Raw genomic sequence first — 21,161 nt, forward strand, 5'->3', positions numbered from 1 at the left:
TGAGTGCCCCGTGGGACGGGCCGGGGAGGCCCCGAGGGGGCTGCGGTGCCGCCGGTGCGGGGCGGGCTCCTGGCGCTGCGCGCCGCGGCCAGGCCGCGGGTGGGCGCGGAGCGGCGGGGGCGGGGGCCTGTGCGGCGGCGGGAGCCCGAGCTGCGCCGTGCTGCGCGGCTACGGCCCGGCGCTCCCCGCCGCCCGACACAGAGCGCGCCGCCGGGTCAGGCTCCGCGCGGGGCTGGGCCGCGGCCTGCCCGCCGCTCCCCGCCCCGCCCCGCGCGGGCCCGCAGGCCGCTCCCCCGCTGCCGCTGCTCCTCCCGCCGGGCCGCGCCGCGCCGGCCCCGCCAGGCGATGAGGAGCTGCTTCTGCCTCCGCCGGGGGAGCCGCGACCCGCCGCCCGCCGCACGGGCAACAGTTAAGTGTCCCCACATCCGCCGCGGCCCCTCGGCGCGGCCCGGCCCGGCCCGGCGCGGCGCGGCCGCTGCAGTCCCGGGCGGGGGGCCTGGCTCGACGAGCGCTCGGGGCTCCGGCGGGGGCGGTGCGACCGGGGTGCCGCGGCCCTGGGCGAGGCGGGTAGGCCGGGACCCCCGCCCTCTCGGGGCGGCCCCCGGGGCCGCGGTCTGGAGACCAGTGCTCCCGCCGGGGCAGGGCCGTCCCGAGCGCCTAGCTGCCTGCGGTGGAGGGGCTGGCGGGAGCACCCCGGACTCGGACGGGGGCCTGCCGGCGCCGTGCGTCGCGGGGAGACCGCGCCTTGGCAGCGCTGCCCGCCCGGCGTGCGGGAGGGCGAGCGCTGGTCTGGTCCGGAGCACCTCGTCCTCCAAGTAAGATCAAAGGGCCCTCATGGGGCTGGTGTCAGTTGCTCTAGGACCAACTTCGGAGAACAGTGGTGGGTCAAAGCCCTGGTGACTTTGACCTTCTCAAGAGTTATCTGCATATTATATTAGTGACTGGTTAGCGAAAATAACAAAAAACCCTGTGTTTCACATGGCCTTTTGCTGGAAGTGTTTACAGCATGGGTTTGCTTGACTGCCCGTTTTGTCACCTGTTCTCCGGTTTCCGTGTATCTGGGAGGTGATAACGTGGGCTCTCTTTACAGTAGTGGCTGGAGCAGTGATACCGAGCTGCCTGTGTTTTATGTGCCCACCTCGTGCATTACTGAGGCTTGTGAGCTTTCACTGTGGTTTCTGGAGAGCTTATCGAAGATCTGCCAAGCTTCAGTTTTCTGTGCTCTCTCTGAGCTAGGACACTGACAGCTTGGTCATGGTAACACAAGCAAAGGCTTTCAGCTGACACGAGACAAGCTGGGCTTCAGCAGGCGTTCAGCTGGTTGGGCTAAAACTTTGGTTTCTCCATCTTGTGTTTTATTTTAACTGAGTGAGCATGCTATTGTATACCTTGGTGAAGCCTGTGTGTCATGTGTCAGGCTGGCAATGTCACCCCTGTAATTTTTAGCTGACATAGCCTTACCTGGTAGATTTTCTCAGCATACTGGACAAAGGCTTAGTTTGAGCTTCTGGAGGTGTGAACGTTTCATTCTTGTAGTGCATGCTGCTCTGACAAAGTGAATCCCTGGCTCCAGGGTTCCTGTAGCCCCCAGGGACTTGTTAATATATGTGCCAAGACAGAAATAACTGAACTGAATGTTGTTTAAATTTTGCTGCCCTGGTGCAAGGCCATCTGTGTATGGGAACCTATTTTGGTTTGAAATAGGATACTCTTCACAAATGTGTGTCCACAGTTAGAAGTGCAGTGAAGCAATACAAGATCTCAATTTTGCTCATTCTGTGACTTAAGTTCCTGTTTCCATCCAGTTCAGTCACAAACTGTAGAGATTTTGCATGTGATATGAGGCAGCTGTCTCAAAGATAGGAGCCTGGGTGCAGGGGTGATTCCAGACATACCTTTGTTTGGGGCGAAACATGAAACTGAAATTCTGCCTGCTTGTGATGGAGGCCTCCAGGGCCCTGGCCATGGTCTCCTGTTTTTCTGGTTGAAACTATGCCCTATTCCATGAACAGAAATAGAAAATTGGCTGGGGCTGTGTCCTGTTCCTGGATGCGGTGGGAGGACCAGGCATGTGGAGGAGTACATCAGTGTAACTTCTAAGCCACCCATGTTGTGCCAGGAGTACCTACCCCTACCGCCTTTTCAAACTGATGGAGCAATAACCCGAGCATGCGAGCGAGGGTTTTAGCAGCGTGTCTGCTTTGCTTTGATGGGATTATTTCCTGCAGGGTGCAGGAACTCAGTGTGGTAGTTGATAATTTTTTTTCGGTTTTGCCTTAGCTCATACTTTTCTGCCTGTGGGAAGAGCAAGTCAGTGTCAAAGTGCAGGGCTTGTAGTTGAAGGAAGAAACAATAAGACCATTCTCTCTAAGTCCCTTGCTATTTAACTGCAGAACGTGACCTGCTTTGCTGGCAGCATGATGCTTCTGTAGCAAATACATCATCAGACTTGATTTGATCATGTACCCACCAGCCCTTGAACTTACCTAACTTGTTGAAAAGGAACAGCAAGAGGGAAGAATGCTCTACAAACTTGCAATAATACATTAATTTCTGAAAAAGTATCCCTTTGCTATATATATGTCCCAGCCAAAGCCCAGCAGTGTGTGCGGTCACCTCAGTTGAATACTTGAAATGTACATTGAAGCCAGCAGAAAAGTATGCCTAGGATAAACTAATAAAAACAGAGATGAGCTAGCAAGAAAATGGGTGAGAGCAAGTGAAAAGGACCTAAACAGACAATCCTGGGGGTGCTGGGAGAAGGGGGGGGGGGGGTGTGACTGCAGGCATGGGCTGCAGGATAGCTCTCTGTGGGGTGGTGAGCTGCCTTCAGCTTTGCCATCTCTGCAGGATGCGAGGCTTGCGGTGCTGAGGCAGCTACCTGGAGCTGCACTGCTAGTCAGGAAAGGACTTTGCACTGCCAGGGCAACATAAGCCCCATGTTACACATCTCCTAGGGAGATGTGTGTGTTGGAAGTAGGTATTTTGCAGCAGGAGGACCCAGAGCAGAGCACTGGTGAGCGTTGTGTGGTGACAGATCAAACGGAGAGCCTGACTGGTCTGGGTGGCTTTCTGACTGAATGTCACTGCCTGCTGCTCGCACTTCCTCTGCTCTTCTCCCCTGCCCGTGCCTGGTGGCTTGCCCTGCAGGCTGGCAGCCTCTGGAGTCGAGGGTGGCAGGACAGTGTGCTGCTTGCTCTGGTCTGTGTAAGAGGCCATGAGTCCCTTGGCCTCAAACTCCTGGTGCAAAGACTTCTGGAAGCTTGGTCGCCGGCTCTGCCTGGAGCCTGCCTGCTGCAGGCACCCTAGCACTGGTCTCTGCTACCATCTCCGTGCACTGCGCATGCAGAGCCATCTCTGCTGGCTTGAAGCAGGGGGCCCTGTTGCACTGCTGAGGGAGCAGGATGGGGTCTCAACACCTGCAGAGGAGTTTGTTGGGGCCGGTCTGGGGCTGGCTGTGCTGGGCCGGGCCTGGCTGGGTGCCACACGGGGTAAGAGGTCTCCCAAACCCTGGGCAGGAGGAGACAAAGAAGATAAAGCAGGGCCTTGGCTGAGGGCAGAGAGCAGAAGGCTGGGGCAGAGGCTGGCACAGTCCCTGAAGGCTGGAACCCTTGTGCCTGCTGCCCTGTGGTGTGGCTGGTTTGAGGGGACAGGAAGCATTCAGGACAAAGCCTGCAGCATGGCAGCAGCGTGCCCATAGCCCATTCTCTGCATCTTGTCCTGCGGCCATCCTGCCCCTCTCCGCCACGTGCTGCTTGGGTCTGGTGCTGGCAGGATGCGTGGTGACTTTCTTTGGTGGAGGCACATCCTTTCCCTGCTGGTTTTGTCCGAGCAGCCCTACAGTGTTTTGAAGCTTCTTCCTGCCCCAGGGCTCGCATCCGGTTTCCCGTTGCTGTCTGGGCGTGCTGGGAGCTGGATGTGGCCCTGCAGTTGAGAACAACCTCCAGGGAGCATGCTCCCAACTAATGGGAAAAATGTTCTTCTAATTGTTTTGGGCTGTTCCCAGAATAACCCCACAGCGGGGGGAGCGGTGGAGGCCCTTTGGCAGAGCTCAGCAAACACCGCTTAGCGCAGGAGGGTGAAAGGCCATCTCTTGGTCAGCTGGTTTGAGTTCTTGGCCACCATGATGTTAGGTGGGCATATAGGTCAAACTCTCTTTGTTTAAAGAAAACTTCATTAAAATAACAAGCTGTCTAATAGGACTATTTATGTAATCCTGCTCCTTAATTTATTCTGTTCTTTCACTGTTTGTTTTTTATTTTTAAGTTCAAAGGCATGATAGAAAAGAAGCCAAACTTTGCAGACGCCCTGGGGGAGAAGTGCAATGTAACTAATCATCTGTATGATTGCCCAGCCAGAGACTCCCCTCTGACCTGTGCAGAGTTCACAAAAACATTTATCCGAGTGTGCAAACCGATTGCTGCTGCTCCATATCTGTTCCAGATGCATCCTTGATGCCACCCGCACAGTGGGAAGCTGCCCTGCGATGTCAGAGCTTTCCTGTGCTGTGGTGGCTGGCCCATGCCCAGCCACCTTAGAGCACTGCTGCCCTGGCCCTCTTGCTGCGGAGCGGGGGGCACCGCGCTGCCCAGAGACATGGAGGTTCGTTTTCTGGGCAGATGCTCTGCCTGCCCGTCCCCGCCAGCAGCGGGCATAGGCCGTGCTCTAAGCACCGGGCAGAGGAAGGCGGCAGCGGATGCAGGGAGCTCAGCTTGGCCCTCGCTGAAGTGGGGTGCTGCTCCGGGCCTTGCACTGGTGCTGCATCGCGTCTCACCCAGCGGCTTCCGCCTCCTGCCCTCTCGAGGCGGAAAGCCCTGTTCTCTGTGCTTAGCCGCTGCCACTGCCATAGAGCGGCTTTGTGTGAGCTGGCACAAAGTGAGGATTGATGCCGATTCCCCTCCCCCTGCCGCGCCGAGCGGGACCACAAACGGCTCTGACAAAGGTGCCCTTCTTCCTCCTGCCGAGGAAGCCAGTAGGCTGAAGGGGTCTGTGCAGCGGCACCCAACACCACTCCTGCGGTGGTGCTGTGGACCCCCCAGGGCCCTTTCCTTGGCCCCTCGCAGGCTGGCCCTGCTGCTGTTTGGGTTCCTGCTGGGGCAGCAGGGCCTCTGCGCAGCAGGCCCCTGTGTGGTGAGCCAGAGCCTGGGCAGCATTCATCAGCAGGTCCCCGGCCTGCGTTAGCCGTGTTCCTGCCACCACTGCTGCGGAAGAGGAGGGAGTGCCAGGGGCTCCCTGCCCGCCTGGGCTCTCCGAGGGCCTGAGAGGGGGCACAGCCCCTCTGCTTCCCCTGAGGTGAGGTGTCAATGCCATCCCAGCTGCTCCACTCCCCCGGCCTCTGCGGAATGAGCTGGTGCTTTGTCAGGGTGGGTTTGGTGGAGGCCGGAGGTGCCGGGGGTGTGGATCTGCTTCCCTGCAGTGCAGCTGTGCTGGAACCTGCCGTGCAGTGTTTTAGCCCACTGGGGAGTATTGTTGCTTACCTGGATTTCAGTTCAAAGTGGCCTAAGAGAAGCTCTTATCAGCATGTATTATCTCCCAGCTCCTCCCGATGTGTAATAACAAGTCATCAGGTTATTGAGAGTGATTTGGAAAAGTTTCAGAAAACGTGCATCTGTATGAAGGAACAGATTGTAAGTTCTTTGTGAAATTCACATTGTTTGCTTGGTACTGCACGTTTTAGGCAGTGGGTTCTGGATTATTTGCAAGGCATCTGGATGAGCCGGTGGAGCAGCGCAAGCAGCAGTGCAGGGTTTGTCTGGGCTGTGCCGAGTGCTGGTGGCGTTCCTGCAGCAGCGTTCCTCAGTTCCTTGCCTGCCCTGAGGACAGGCAACCTGTTGGGAGGGGAGGGTGGGTCTGGGAGGGTGGGCCCCTACAGCTCAGGATGTGCTTCTAGTCGTGCTTTGGAGGCTTAAACTGCGTAGGGAAGCAAAGTGGGTCCGCTTTGCTCTGTGCGTGCCAGATGCTTGTCTAGGTGCGGAAGCAGAGCTCTCTCCTGGGTTCTGTTCATCAGCAATAGTATTTTCACTGTTAGTGGTCACTAGCTTCTGTTGTTTTGGACTCCTCGGGTAGTCTGGCTGTTCGTGTGACTTTATTATTTTTTACATAGGGCCCAGACTTGCTCTTTTTTATTGCCTGCAGCACGATGTTTGTTCAGACTGGGCATTGTGAAGTGTAAACCCAGGTCCCACTGGCACCAGCACTCACCTCTGCCTTTTCTAGAAGCAGTAAGTAACCGGCCATCTACATGGCCTAGAAATGCTGGGGTTTAATTGCTCTGAGGAGGGAATTGAATTAGGTAGCTCTGGTTCACAGCTTGTCTGGCTGCGCAGCAGTGACGCTTGTTTACACAAAGCACTGCCCTTTTATCTCGGGTTGCGTGGGGGGCGGTTTCCTGGGGCATTCCTGCCTGAAAGCTGGGGAAGACTTGCCCTAACTGGCTGCCTCTGCAGGAGACCACATGCTGAGACAGTGGCAACTTTCCCCATCCTCCTCCTCCTCAGTGAGTTGTTTCAGCAGCTCTCATGTCCTTGCCTCCTGCTTCCTGCAACAGCATCTCTCCAAAATTGGTTGGTCTTACCTGCTTCTATCCCACTTAGCGTGTCTCCCTCCCCTGAAGTACTTGGTGATGTCTCCCTTCTGGAAGATGCTGAGGCCTCTTCAAGGCCTCTGTCTGCTTTGCATCAGACCATCCTGTGCTGCTTTATCTGTGCTACCCTGGTGTTGAGGCTCCCTGCAGCAAGTGCGGTTTTGCATACAGCGCCAGATACATCTGTGCCACTACACGGAAATGGTCTGGTTCAGGAGGGTGTGATGGGACTGAAGACTCGATGGAGTGTCTAACACCTGTAGTGGATGGGGAACCTCCCAATGGAGCTGTTAGGAGCAGATTTCTTGCTGCTTAAAATGGCAGAGCTGCTTCAGCCAGCCTGACTGAGAAATGAAATTTGCTCTCTGTTTGGGAGGGAAGGGAATGAGCTTGGGTTTTCCCATCATTGCTAGATGGAGACCAGCCCACGCTAAGTATCCTGGAAACAACAAAATTAATCTCCGAAGACGCTGCTGGCCCAAATTCCAAACCTATTGGGCATTACACAAATGTACCCTCTTACCAAAAGCAAATGAAAGTGCAGAAGGTGTGTCTGGCCTAATCCTGTGTTTAACTTGGCAGCCTGTGGTGTGTCAGCATAGGCACTGTGGCATGCATGCAGACTCTTGGTCCTGTCTTCTGCTGGGGTGTGCTGCTGAGCAGCCCTTTAATTCTGCTCCTTTCTTTTAGGATCAGTCCATAATGCCTGAAGTGCGAGACCTCTCGGATGCCTTGCCTGACGTGCCGATGGATCCCATCACGGGTGTTGGTGTGGTTGCATCCCGGAACCGAGCACCGACAGGTTATGATGTAGTAAGTAGAGCTATTTCAGCTGCCATTGCTAATGCTTTGATTCTGCACTAATGAGGCTTTACTTTGCTGGGAACAGCACCTCTTCCAGAGAGGGCTTGCCTTCAGACCTGTGCTTAAGAAGTCATTTGATACCCAGCTGCCCAACTCTCAGCCCACAGCACTTAGTGCTCTCCCTCAGTTGAGGTTTGTGGGTGCAATCCTGCTACTTCATCTGTGCCACTCCAGAGGAGCGTAAGGACCTGGAGGAGGGGTTCTCACAAACAGCTGGCCACTGTAGAATGCAAATTTAATAATCCTGGTAACATTCATCCTGAAGGAGTCCTAAGTACTGTGCAAATAATATCTCTGAATAAATGGATCCTGCATCAGCTGTTTAATCCCATGTATGAGCACTGCACAATGATGATGAGAAGCTCCAGAATGGGAAGCAAAGAGTTTTGCATCCAGCTCAAATTGCAGGAATGATTTTGATGGACAGAATGCAAACCTCTAAACTAAGCTTTGGCAGGAGGCTGGGCAGCAGGAAAAGGCAGCGGGATACAGCAGAGATGAGTATGTGAATGGATAAAGGGAGGTCCCTGTTTAACAGCTACTTGTTCCTTGGATTAGCTGCTGTGTAACCAACAGCACGATTTTTCTCCCCATAGATTAGTGTCCCAAACAGTGAAATATCGTAAAATACTGACCTCGCAAAGCTCTGTATGGAGGGATTTGGCCCAAAGTCCATCTGCTCACCTTTCTATGTATCCTGCTCCAACTGTGCTGCGCCACACCTTGGGTTTCCAGAGTTGCACAGCTTGTGTGGTTGGGAGTGGAATCCAGTTGACTTGAGGCTTTGCTCACACCTTTTCAGCTCTGGATCATTGCATACCCTGTTCAGTGTGAGAAGGAAGAAAATGGATCAGGCTGAAGTAAGGACACGAGGGAGGGAGTTGTGAAAAGGCTCCTTAAAGACCTGGAAGGTTTTTGCATTTACTGCATTTTTCTGAGTGCTGATTACCAGTGTGAGCCAGGCTATGTAATTAGCTGCTTGCCCTGATAAAGGAGCATGGGACAATGTGAGAGTTGTGATAACAGAATTGCATTTTGCCTAAATGACTGGGCAGAGAGAGCGCTCACCCCAGATAGCCTGTCTGTGGTTTAATAGGGAGCTTCAGTGGTAACGCAGTTTAAACTAAACAAGATAAAAGAGTCTTCCTGTGCCTTAATCCAATTACGGTGTGCTGTAATAATGCTTGTGAATGTGGGTCGCTTTCTCCTAGGGGGCACAGAGAGGAGACTGCCTTTCCTCTGGTTCTTCTGCCTTCTTCTCTGTTTACAAGGAGCTCTTCTCTGACCGTGGGGAAGATCCTGCTGTCTGCTTGTCTTACCCTAAGCATGGCTTCCTCGCGCTTATTCCTTCAGCCTTGTGTATGACCAGTCTGCAGTCTGTCTCTGTTCCTGGATGCTGTGAGCCGCAGTCGGTGTCCTTTCTGCCGTTCAGCACCTGCTGTGGCGGGGCTGCTCTGAGTGCCACCCTGGTTGTGGCAGGATGTCCTGGTGCCCAAACCCATGGGACGGTAGCACACAGGGCTGTGCTCTTCTCGCCTGGATGTCTGGGAAGGTAGCGCCTCTGCATGAGTCAGGGCGCTGGAGCAGTGTGTGGTATGCGGGGTTGCCACTTCCCTGTGACCTCTCTGGAACCCAGTCTGTCCTATCTGAAGGCATGAAGCCGAGTATGCAGAAGTGCACTTCTCGGTGCAGTGGAGAAAGTCATGTTCTGAGACGTGGGCAACATGCGGACTTTGGCGGTCTCAGGCTCTGTGTCTCTCCAGATACGCAGTTTCCCTAATGAGACACCTATAGTTGATTGTTGCTTTGGAGTGCCTTGATGAAGGAATGTCCTAGGAATGTACTCTGAAAAGCCCTAATAGTTAAGAGATTCAAACTGCACCCTGAAAAGGAGAACTACTCTCATCTTTTGGGAAGCGTTAACACCAGTCTATCTTGGGATGTTGTTGTAGTCCCGTTAGGGATCTGATCGCTTTGCCTTTTGCTACAGCATCCTGCAGAATTCAATTCTACAGGTGGATTCAGAATTGTGTGATGAATTTGACATCGTGTAGTTTCACTGGTGGTTTTGAGTTTTGTGATGGTGAAGTACCCAGTTCTCTCTTTCTGACAGCTATGTTATTTATAGGCTTTACCCAGTTTCCCTTTCATTCATGGCCTTTCTCCAATAAACAATCGTTGCAATATTCTTTTCCTTCCTTTTCCCTTTGCTTCTCTTTAAAACAAACAAGCAAAGCCATGGGTGCTTTCAGCCCAGGTGTAAGTTAAATGCCATGGGGGTGTCCTGCTCTGTTTCCCAGGTTCGCATGGAGCCCCGGGGTTCAGCATACCGCCTGGCTGGAGATGGCGGTGCGGCAGAGCCTAGGCTACTAGACCCCGGGGAATCTTGACGAATGGGTCAGAGATCTTTTTCTCTCAGTGGTTTTGTAATTACTCAGAAATCTCCACTGCCTTTGTGTCTGCTTAGAAAACAGCTACTGACACTTGTAACGACTAGACAGGTCTTTTAACAGCTGAAGCACCAAAGACTTGATTTTGCCAAAATGTACAGAGTGTGTCTGAACTTAAATTCCTGAAAATCTGCCCAAACTGGCAAGACTGAGTGTATGGGAGGGGAGGAGAGGGGGGAGGCAGGGAGCCTGGGGTGGGAGAGAGGTGTGGTTCCTGTGCAGCCACGTTCCTTGCTGCGGGCTGAATGCCAGCTCCATGGTGGGGTTTGCTCTGGGGCGAGAGCCTGAGCATGCCACTTACCCAGCGCCATGCTAGAGCAGGGCCAGCCCTGCACGCCACCGGTGGGGCAGACCCATCCTGTGGGGCAGGCAGTTTAGTGGGCCTGTTTGCCAAAGGCCTGTCCTGTGCTAGCAGTAACCCTGTACTGACTGCTGGGTAGCGGGTAGATCACCCTGCACTTGGAGGGGTGGGCTAGGGGATGCCTTCCTTACTGGGTGTCACTCCATCAAGTCCAGCGGTTTGTAGCATATGCTTGAGGAACGTCTTCCCCCAGCTCCATGAGGAGAAGGACCACTCCTTGTGCCTGGGGTGTGGGGTGCCAGGTGCTGTGTCCTCCGTCCCACATGTTCCTTGCCTTTTAGCCAAGTGGAGGACTTGGTGAGCTGAGGCTGCGCAGCACCCATCATGCTGTACAGGTCTGCCTCGGCCTCTCCAGGTCGGCTCACTTCCCGTGTTGCCCCATGGAGGGCATGCTGCCATCATGAAGCAGTGCTGCTCAGGCACAGCTGTGCTTCGAGAGGTGGTCGGGACCCTCCTTGTCTGCAGGAGCCCAGCAGATGATGTAAGAAGTTTACTGTTCATATTGCTGTTTTCTTTCCCCATGAGTTTTCTGACAAGCTAATGCATGCTTACATTCTCCAGGCTTGCAAAAAGTCTTCAGCAGGATGATGCAGAGGGGGAGTGCTCAGGGTTAATTGCTGGGGGTGTTGCCTGTGACTGTTGCATTTTGGCAGAAGTGGGAGTGGTTTTGCTGACTTCCCGTGGGGCCCCGGCGCTGGCAGGCTCGTGTCCCCGGCTGCTCTTTGCTCTGCTGCTCGTGTCCTCCTGCAAGGCTCCACAGGTGGGGCACGGTGCGGCCTGCCGCGTGCTGCCGGGGCAGGCAGATGGGCAGCGACCGGCGTCTCAGCTGCATCAGGGGGGCCTGCGTGGCTGCTCAGTAGGGACCCTGTCCCCAAGGGGCAGTGCTGTGGGCCGGTCCTGGCACTGCTGGCTCCCGAGAGCCAAGGACATGGGTCCTGCCATCAGCTGCCGGCACGCCTGGCTCCCGTGCTGCCCAGGCCAGCTGTCAGGAAGGGGAGTGCGGGCTCAGCGCAGACTGCTGTGCCTCCCTGGAGATGGGCTGGGTGCCTTGCCGCGTGGCTCCCCGTGGAACCAGCTTGGGTGTTTCTACTAGATATTTGATGGGTTAGAATGGCAGGGTTGTGCCTAAAAGGGTATGTGGAGTGGGTTGGAGTTTTTTGGTGTTTTTCATCATTAAGTCCGAGTATAACAGTGCTGAGCCTCCCATCCTCTGGAGGGGAATGCCAGCCCTTCAGCCAGCTGTGATCCAGCTGTGCCCTGGGCAGTGCGTTGTAAAGGAGATGATATCAACTGATGTACTTCCACCTCAAAAATTATTTGGTATTGTTATAAGTAATGTAAAATTCCTAAAGCTTACAGAGGTTAGATAAAAAGTGCATTTGACAGCAACTTCTACAGCCCCAGTTTTAAGAGTTGCAGACTGGGTCTATTGCTGCCTGTTGAGTTTTGAGCACCTTTGCTCAAATGTGGGAACAAAGAAAACACAACTGGCTAACACAAGGAAAACCAAAACATAGAACTTGAACCGTATTAATTAACAAAGTGATTAAATCTGACTGTAGTCTCTCAAACTGCTTCTAACAAGGGCTTGCGTTCAAACCAAGTGTCCCTATATGCCAACAGTTTTTCTAAGCAATCTTTTCTGACTATCCTTTCACCACGAGTGAATAACCCACACAAGAGGGAGATGCATTTTTGGATTTTATATATTCCTAAACTAGCACTTTAGGAAAGAGTTGAATTTAAGAACTAATAAACAAACAAAAAAACCCCACCAAAATCCTGTTTTAAAATTTTACTATTTAAAAATTATGCATATTTCTTTGCAGAAGACTGACGGCAAAAACTGTGTTTGTGGTACAAGGGCTTGAGCTGAGCTGTGGCTTGTGAACAGCACTTGCCGAAATGCGAAGAGCAGCCAATGCACTTTGCTCCTTTTGCTGATCAGACAATAAACACGCTTTTTTCTTCCTGCACTTGGGATAATCAGAGGGTCTTGTCAGCACACGTCTCTTGCTTCCTGCACCCTGCACAGTCTCTGCTCGACAAAACATGGGTGCAAACAGTGTCAACAAATGTCAGCTCTTTGTTATCAGGCTGCTCTGGGGCCAAGGTCTTACTCAGTTCAACAAGATTAGACTTGGAAAAGTGGAGTGGTTTGCCCCCAACTGAGAGGCATTAGGCAGAAGTTCATCTGTGCTTCTGCGTAGCATCAGACCATGCTAGAGTCTCCTGTTGGGAGCCATCAGTGGGAGTTAGTCTGGTGGGGTGATCTTATTTCTGCTACCCTTCTCCTTGTGTTTGCATTCTCTTACTCGACAGCAAACCTTTTGGGGCAGAGGCTCTTACCAGCTTGCACCGTGCAGGGTGCTAATAGCCCAGCTGCTAATAGAGCAGAGCCCTTTGCCTTGTGATGCTGCCTTGTACCCGCTCCTTGTATCAGCTCGAAGGTGAGATGTTCTGCCTTTCTCTTCTGCATGTGGCTCTGTCTCTTCGGTGGAGGGCCCAGGGTCTGTTTCCTTTGCTCTCTGTGTGGTGTTGTGCCACTGATTCGACTGGATGCAGGGTTGCATTGGAGAGGGACGTTTGCAGGGTGTGTCCTCGCACATGCACTGCTGCTGAAGTCTGCTAGTGAGCAGGGCTTTCCCCAGCTGCTGGAAGCACCTTTTTGGCCTGGGAGCCAGAATTCCTCGATGGCTTTTCTGTTAAAATAATACTGAGATTGGGCAATTTCTGTGCTTTGTCTACACAGACCCCTCCTCACAGCTTGCCCCAGTGCGCCCTTGCATGTAGGGTGGTAATGAGAGCCTTAATATGCTGACTTTTCCAAACTATTGTTTGGAGACTGTAACTAAAGTTGCTCTTTCCTCGTTAGAATAGCCTGTGTCAGAGCCTCTTTAATCAACAAACTCCCGAGAGACAGCATTTTTAGAACTTCTTTTTATACCTCGCCTTGAAAGTTCTTTGCACTGCACCTCATGAAGAAACTAATGAGATGCTGTGAGAGTTCGGGCTACCGTTAATTAGAAGAGGTCTGAGGAAGAAGTACTGCACATATATTAACTTTATCTTGGCTCACATGTCTCCTCTTTCCCTCTGTCTCTTCTTTCCAGGTTGCACAAACAGCAGATGGCTTGGATGCTGACCTCTGGAAAGATGGCTTATTTAAATCCAAGGTCACACGATACCTGTGCTTCACGAGATCATTTTCAAAAGAAAATGTAAGTCCGTTTGCTGAGTGTCTGCATGATTTGCATCTGTGCCTAGTATGCTCTTACCCATAAGATGATTCATTTTACAGAGCCAATTATAATTCAAGCAGGCATTTCACTGAGTTTGGGTGAGTCAGGCAAACTACAACAGCTAGATACTTGCATTTTGTCTATGTTCTTCATGGAAAGAAATCGCTGGCAAAATCTGCAATAAAAGCAGCAGAAAAGGGAATGCTTGCCTTTCAGCAACCCCCTTATGATAGCGTTTCCTGCTGTAGCAATGAGTGCTGCATGCTCATGATCCTGATGAATTTCTAACTCTAGTTACCTAGAGAAGCAAATGCTGCAGGTAATGTTGATGAAAGAAATGTTAGTTTCTGAATCCAGGGGCATCATAGATATTTTCTTGCAGGGTTAGCCTTTGTTTTTGGTCTGATTCTTGAAAATTTGCCCGGGTTGTGCATATGCTACCATATTCTTGTAATCTTCTAGTATGGCTATTAAGCATAAGTTAATTTCTGATTAGTGGCAGTTGTCTGCCCGCATATTCCGTGGAGGAGAGACCATGTGCAGTGAGAGCCTGATGCCTTCTATGGTGTTTATGGTTGAGACTACTGTGGAAACTTCCTCTTTTGTGGAGGAAGTATTTAATTCTACAATGAATGCACTCCATCTAGTGGGTAATCCTGCTTTTTGTCGTGTTTTGGATATTCGCAGTGACTCAGTCGGGGTATGGAGATACCATTTTGTACTCGTGCTTTCACCAACGATGGGAACAGAAAAGCAACTGTGACTTCAGAAACTGATTGCAGGTCCTGACTGGAAAGCCAGGGGCTGCCAATTTCCAGCATTTGACCTTTATTCCATCCACTTCCCTGCCTGCCTCTAGATTAAAATAAAGCTGTAGAGTTATGGGAAATGTAACTTTCTGAGGTGGATGGACAATAATTGCGCTTTTCATCCTGCAGTACCTGCAGTAGCAGGAATAATAGTCCCAGAATAGGCAGGGAGGGTATTAAACTTAACACTTAAATCATCACAAATCTTTCTGTTTATCTGTGGCTGCCTTAAATGTGAGGTTGTCAGAAATCATTACAGGATAGCAGCAACTGCTGGCTACCAGAGCCAGTGTAAATACCCTCAGTCGGTGCCTGTTGGGCTTTTGGCACAAATCCTCTGCTCGGCATGGTGTGGGAATGTGTGCCTCATACTAATGAAGAATGAATTGAAGGGAGCATGGAGGGAGGACTGCCGTTCCCAGGCGCACAGCAGCCTGGTGTGCGAGGTGTGGTGTGAGTTGCGGCGTCCCATGTGGGGGCTGTCTCGAGCCCGGCATCAGTGGCATGTTAGACCTGCGGGCGCCTCTGGCAGAGCTCCTGGACAGCAGCCTGCAGGCAGGGCGGTGTTCGGGCGCTAGCGTGGAGCTGGTGCTCCTGTGGTTCACCACGGCCGTACCCCATGGGCAGCGGGAGTGCCCTCACTTCTCAGAGGGTGGATTTCCTGCAGCTGGCCAGCCGCCTGCGGCCGGCTGAGCAGGCGCCCTCCCAAAGACACCCCTTTGCCCACACTAGACAGAACGTGCACTTGCGCTGCTTGAGGCCATGGGCTTCATGTGTGTGAGGGGTCTTTTTTGTGAGGCAAGAGACCAGACCAGTAGATGCTGGAGCCATTCTGCCAGCCCCTGGGAAGCATACAGAGCTCGGCACTCCTGGTTCTCCAGCTGCAGAAAGGCTAGAAGTGGGCTGATGGGCTGGAAGGAGGAGGAGACCAGACCGGTGGGGGAACAGCTCTCTCCCCTTTTGCAGGGAGTAGCACCCTTGTCCCCAGTTAGTCCAGCAAGAGCTTTCCCTCCTCTCTTAGTCCTCTCCAGCCACACAGGTCTACGATGTGCTGCCTGACTGGGGACCTCTGAGGGTTGAAAGGCCTCGGTCAATATTTGACAGACTACGAGGACATTGCTAGTATTAGTGTGTCACGGTGAGGAGGCTCCAAATGGTGCATCTCAGAAACGGGGAGGTTTTGTGCCCTTTTCTCCTGTGTATATGGCATCAATGCTGACTCCCAGTGCTTCAGCAGCTAATGAACTTACCAGAGGCATCTCTCCTACCTGTCTGCCGTTGATGGAGGAATGATTGTTGGTTCAGCTGAAAGTTGCACGCTGATGTAGCACAGCCAGACAGTTTGGATAAATAAAACATGAAAGATGAATCGGCAGCGACCACTTCATCTACCGTTTGCTGTGCCAGGACCACATTAACTGATACATTCAAGCTTCGCAGCATCCAGCATTGCTCGCTCTGAGATGCCCTGGCCAAAGGGGGGACGGAGGCATGTGGGGGCTGCGTAGCCTCAGCCACTTTGTGTGAGCAAAGGGTGTGTGCCACCCTTGTGTGTGGTGGGACAGGGCTGCTGGTGTGGTGGCCCTCCTGGTGAGGAGTTGACCATGAAATGCAGAACCTCCAAAAGATAAACTCGGACCTGATCTCCCCTTATTTCAGAGGCTGCAAATTTAAATATGTTTTAAAATAGTTCAGTAGAATAATTGGAGAGTAGAAGTTTGCCTGAAATACTCTGCCAGATAAAAAATAAAGGAGGTACTTAGCAACCAGTAACAGTAAAACACACTTGACATGGTTTGATGGCTTAGGATGAAATTTTAATTGTTCTGTATTGCATTTCTGTTTATAAAGGCTGTGCAGTAACTAAAGTATGTTTTTCTTCCATACGTGAATCCAGATTATTGGCAGCAATGCTGGCTTTAATGAGAATTGCAAAGAAAATCTGGTCTCTAAACAATTGTGGTGGCTGTCATTCTGAATTGTGTTTTGAGCTCTTCAAGCCTTGATTAATAGGATGAGGCATCAGTTCAGAATTCATATGGACTCCAAATGAAGTTCTTTGTTCCAAATGGCCTGCTCTTCTGGAGTGTGCCTGTGTTTGGAGCTAGAACCATGTCTATTCAGTACTAATTAGCTAATGCATGTAATAACTTTGGCTGTGTCTGCATGAACCATCTTCCCATAATGCTTTCTGCTGTTACTGTCACAGAAATGTCATGTTGATACTGTAGATGTAGAGTGTGTGAGAACTAAGGTGACCTGCTTAGTGGATGAGTGGTGGAGGTAATGCTTTGAACTGCCCTGTTTCCAGAGGGAACAGTTTAGTTGTGCTTCCAAGGATCCAGAAGTATGGCAGTGGATGGGGCGTAAGAATCTGTAAATGCTGAAAGTTGTCCAGTATCTCCTAGTCAATCACGATGTATCTCCTAGTCAATCACCATGTAGCTCTTGCAGAGTGGACAGTTGCAAGTGTTGGCTTGGTATCTCCTTACCGTTTTTAAAGTTGGTGGTCAGATACAATGACGGCACGCCTTGAGGTTCAGCAGGTGTGAAAAGCTGGGTTTGAATTTGGTGACATTGTCAGAGTCAACTGTTTCTTTTCTCTCTCCAAAGAGTCATTTAGGCAATGTCTTGGTTGATATGAAGCTCATTGATATCAAGGACACTTTACCCGTGGGCTTCATCCCCATCCAGGAGACCATTGATACACGTAAGTTGGCATCTGTTCTTCAGTCCCATGCCTTGGGAGCAGCCGCTCTGCTGGTGCCTGTGTGGTTGGGTGGTGGAGGGCTGTGTCCCAGGCAGAGGGATGCTCTCAGCGCTGCTGCTCTCTGGGGTTACGTGTGCACATTTGGAGGTTGCTCTGGACTGCAATGAAACAGCCTTTGGTTTTCATGTACTCGGCTTCTTAATACTGCTGCCTGACTGTCACCAGTTCCCCTGCTAGAGCAGCAGAGCTCTGGGGCAGGAAGGAATAGTTTATTCTTTCATTTCGCAAGGGTAGACTAGGCCTAGTGGGAGCAGAGCTGCTGTGCTGAGGGATGTTCACAAATGGATACCGAAAGGAAGGCCGTGTGCTCGTGGTGCTTGGCTTTATACCTCCCTCCGTGAACAAATGAAGGCCCCTGTCCTGGCAGGTAGTGCTGAGGATGGTGGGGTATATTCGCACCTGCTGAGAGAAGGCACAAATGGAATGTCCGGGGAAAATACTGTCCTCATTTCTGCAAGGCAGAAATGGCTTTGCTGCAACATTTAAGCCAGCAGTTTCCAAACAGTGTATTTTGATCCCCTGAGACTCATGGCGGCAGCAGCAGCTGGAGCCATGTCTGGTCGCAGCACTCTGCTCTGCAGTAGGCACCAAGTGCTTCGGGCTTGCAGTGTGCAGGTGGCTGGGGATGAGCCTCATGGGAGCTGAGTGTGGAAGGGCTGCAGGACACCATGTGCTGGTGCTGAGTGTACAGCCACGGCTCAAGAGCAGAGCTGGTACCAGTGCTTCTCACTAATGAAATGCAGCCTAGTTATGAGTAGAAAGGAGTTATATGAGCCTGCTTTGCAGGGAATAATTCATCCGGGTCTGCAGGAGATGAGGATGGTTTTTCAGTCGCTGCTGACCTGGTTCTGATTTGAACCCGTGACCTAGAAGTGAAAGGCTCTGCAGCCCATTTCCCATTCCCCTGGGTCACCCCCTTTCCCCGGAGAATTCCTGGGCAGATGTGGCATGGGGGGAGAGTTGTTGGCTTATGCTGCTCACCCTTGGGAGTGCTGGACACTTACCATGTGCTGCTGTAATGAAACATGGAAGGGGGCTTCGTAATTAATTTAAAATGCATTGGATTTGGACCCATACAATCTTTTAACACAGAGGCACTGTCTGTATTATTGAAGTGGTGCATATCCGTGCTTCCATTAGCACAAATGAACACATTTCGATTGAGTGATTGTAATATGTTTACTTAAAATTAACTCTGGTTAAGCATGTGTAATTAATGAATCCAGCTCTTAAACCAAGTTTGCTACAGACTGCAGACTCTAGCCAAGTGTGAAAGAGGCCAAAGACAAAAGCAAATAGTCAGCTTTGTACTTACTGTGAAAGTCAAATAAGAGGCGCTGATTTTGTTCGGAGTTAAGTTCGTGGTTATACATGTTTCTGTGCTCTTCTCTAAGTGACAGTTGACTTGTAGTAAATATGTTAAATATAGTTCTCCTTACTAGGTTCTGAGAAAATTTTCAGGTATGGAAGCTTTAAACCCTGAGCTCCTAAAATCAGTTTTAGGCACTTCAAATAAAAGCGCTAGTTTTCTAAAGGAGGATAAGACTAGACTTCAGGAATACAGGTATTTAACATCTTTAAAAAAACAGCACTGTAACTGCAGAGCTGCATGCACAGATGCTGTATTGTGACACACCTCGCGCTGCCTGTACATTTATTGGTGCTGGTGCGACAGCAAATTTCAGAGGCCGGGATGGATTGCTTTCTCCAAGGTGCGGGTTATGAAACAGGAGGAGCCTGTAGAGACAGGGCTGCTTGCCATCTGTTGAAGTGAGAGCATATCTTTAAGCTGGAGGATATTTATTCATATTAAACTGAAGTGTTTTTATTTTGCAGGCACTTATTTGTAGTTGTTGGTTGTTTCCAGATTTTCATTCAGTGCCTGCGCTTAGATTTTCAGTTTATCAATAGACTTCTGTCATGTCTTTCAAGTGCCTGCATTCGCAAATAGAAACCTCACCTTGCTCACACTGAGCCTCTCAGACTCTTTAGGGTGAGATAGAGCAATGGTTTCCAAGCACCGCAAATCCGTATCTGTGTGCCAGTACCACCCGTTGTCATGCGACTGACCCATAGCTGGATGTGGATTTTATCTGCATGCAGACAGACAGCATGCATATACATGAATTCATTATACAGATAAGCCTTAACTGTGATGGGCCTGAGTTTTTCTTGATGGATAACATGGAAACAAGTGAAATTGCTCTGTGATGCATAGCAGAAAAGGGCCATGCAGCAGATTCATTCACCCTCTGAACACAGGTCAGTGCAGCACAGTTGCCCCGTAGGAGGTCCTAGCAATTACTGCTTTGTAAATCTGGTTTGTCCCTACAAAGACACCAGGGCAAACACAGTGGGAGTATCATTTCAGTGCTTGCTGACTGCATCAGGAGAGGTGATTAAGACTTAGGATGTGTGAAATTTGGGCAGACAGCTTTTACTGTTAGCGTCTCTGCATGGCAGTCTGTTTTTCTGCCTGCTCTTCCTCTTGGTTTGGTTGGCTGATTGGGAGCACTTGGTGGAATAAACTGACTGGTTGTGCCAGCAGCTTCCAGTTATGTTCCTAGAGGTGATGCTTGTGGGAGAATTTAGATATGACTATCCAGGCCGGTAAGGTAAGCATTACCTTAGAAAGAGAAAGTGAACGTTGGAAGTATGTAGAAGTGGAAAAATCATCTGCCATTTCTGTTCTGTAGTGCGGTACTCTATGGCATACATGATGTCTTATCTTCTCTGCAGAGGGTAGTAGGGAATATTGGTTTATCGTAGTTCCTAATAACAAATCTCACACAGTGTACAGAGAGCTCCAGATAGAAAATTTCTCCAGTCACTGAATGGCACTGCACTGTCTGGTTTGCTGACATATATCTGTTCTTTGGCTCCAGTTCCTGCCATAATTATCTGCCTAATATCTGGAGAGACAATAAATAACATTTATACCCTAATCTTGCATAAAAAACACGCTGTGTCCTGGGTTGTTTTTGCAGAAGAAGTAGCTTTCAGAAAGAAGAGGTTGTGCATTAAATTCATCCCTCGAGATTCTACAGAGGCAGCGATCTGTGATATCCGAATCCTGGGTAGATCTAAACAAGCCCCTCCTCAGTACACGTTCATAGGGTAAGTACCCCTCACTCCAGAAGCTGTTGTCATAAATTCCATTGTACCAAGGCGAAGCACCCTGTATTCCTATAATTACTAAGTAGTAGTTTGCAAGAGCTGAAGCTTGGCATTAGAAAAGTCTACGTAAGTACAAGTGTTACTGAGCTTGATGTAGGCACTAACTAACCCCCTTTTTTTTCCCCCCAATTAGACAGATTCGCCCTAACTGAGGTGTTTGTGAAACACGTCAGTGCTTGATACATGTGCGTGTGTGCAGCATTTCCTTGTAGCGTTAATGTCTTCTGTGTTGGTTTCACAGGGAGTTGAACAACATGGGCATTTGGTACCGGATGGGCAGAGTTCCACGCAACCATGAATCTTCACAGCCTGTGACTCCTCCTTCCCAAGTACCGTCTTCGACACCAGCTCCTAACCTGCCGAGGTGAGTTTTCTGCTTTCCAGCCCCTTCTGCTTGATACTGTATGGTGTGTTGTTACTAACCTTGCCTGGCGGAATCAAGACCAGCATGCCACATAATTATGAATGATTTCATGGCATGATCTGATAATAAGGGAATGTGTCGTTCTTTCAAGTATTTGCCTACTGGAAGTTCCTTTGACTGTTGTTGTATAAAGACATACGGGTGAATAAATCAGAAGGAAAAAAAAAGCTTGCAGAGGAAGGGAAACAACAAACTATACCTTTTCTTCACTTTAAACTGTGCGGAATGTTGTAATGTTGTAGCTTCCAACAAGTACGCATGGGTCACCCCTGGATGGTGGGGCGGAACTGTAGTCAGGCCCATTACTCTCTTCAACCAAAGAGAGGGAGCAGCGTTCATACAGATTTTAATGCATAGGGAGACAAGTTTTGCTCATTCTCCAGAATCAGTCCACTCATTTTTTTGAAGTACTGGCCCTGTTTTTTTTTTTTTCTCTTTCCTTGGACCCTACTACTGTGCTCCAGTCTTGCAGCTGACATTG

General features: G+C 50.7%; 1 protein-coding gene across 2 annotated transcripts in view; it reads left to right on the forward strand.

Moving 5' to 3' along the window:
• Positions 1-345: 345 nt before the first annotated feature.
• MVB12B (multivesicular body subunit 12B) overlaps positions 346-21,161 on the forward strand; it is a gene marked incomplete at its 5' end in the record, with an annotated part of 63,102 nt that continues 42,286 nt past the window's right edge. Inside the window, 6 exons of one of the 2 annotated variants that reach the window (XM_082009088.1) lie at positions 346-408; positions 7,274-7,396; positions 13,372-13,479; positions 16,923-17,019; positions 20,067-20,196; positions 20,498-20,620. In XM_082009088.1, coding sequence (XP_081865214.1) covers positions 346-408; positions 7,274-7,396; positions 13,372-13,479; positions 16,923-17,019; positions 20,067-20,196; positions 20,498-20,620 — 644 coding nt within the window. The remainder of the gene's footprint in view (positions 409-7,273; positions 7,397-13,371; positions 13,480-16,922; positions 17,020-20,066; positions 20,197-20,497; positions 20,621-21,161) is intronic. The other variant, XM_082009089.1, reaches the window with a different exon arrangement.

This window comes from Phaethon aethereus (assembly GCF_964289735.1).
Source record: "Phaethon aethereus genome assembly, chromosome: 20".
In the NCBI taxonomy this organism is placed as follows: Eukaryota; Metazoa; Chordata; class Aves; order Phaethontiformes; family Phaethontidae; genus Phaethon; species Phaethon aethereus.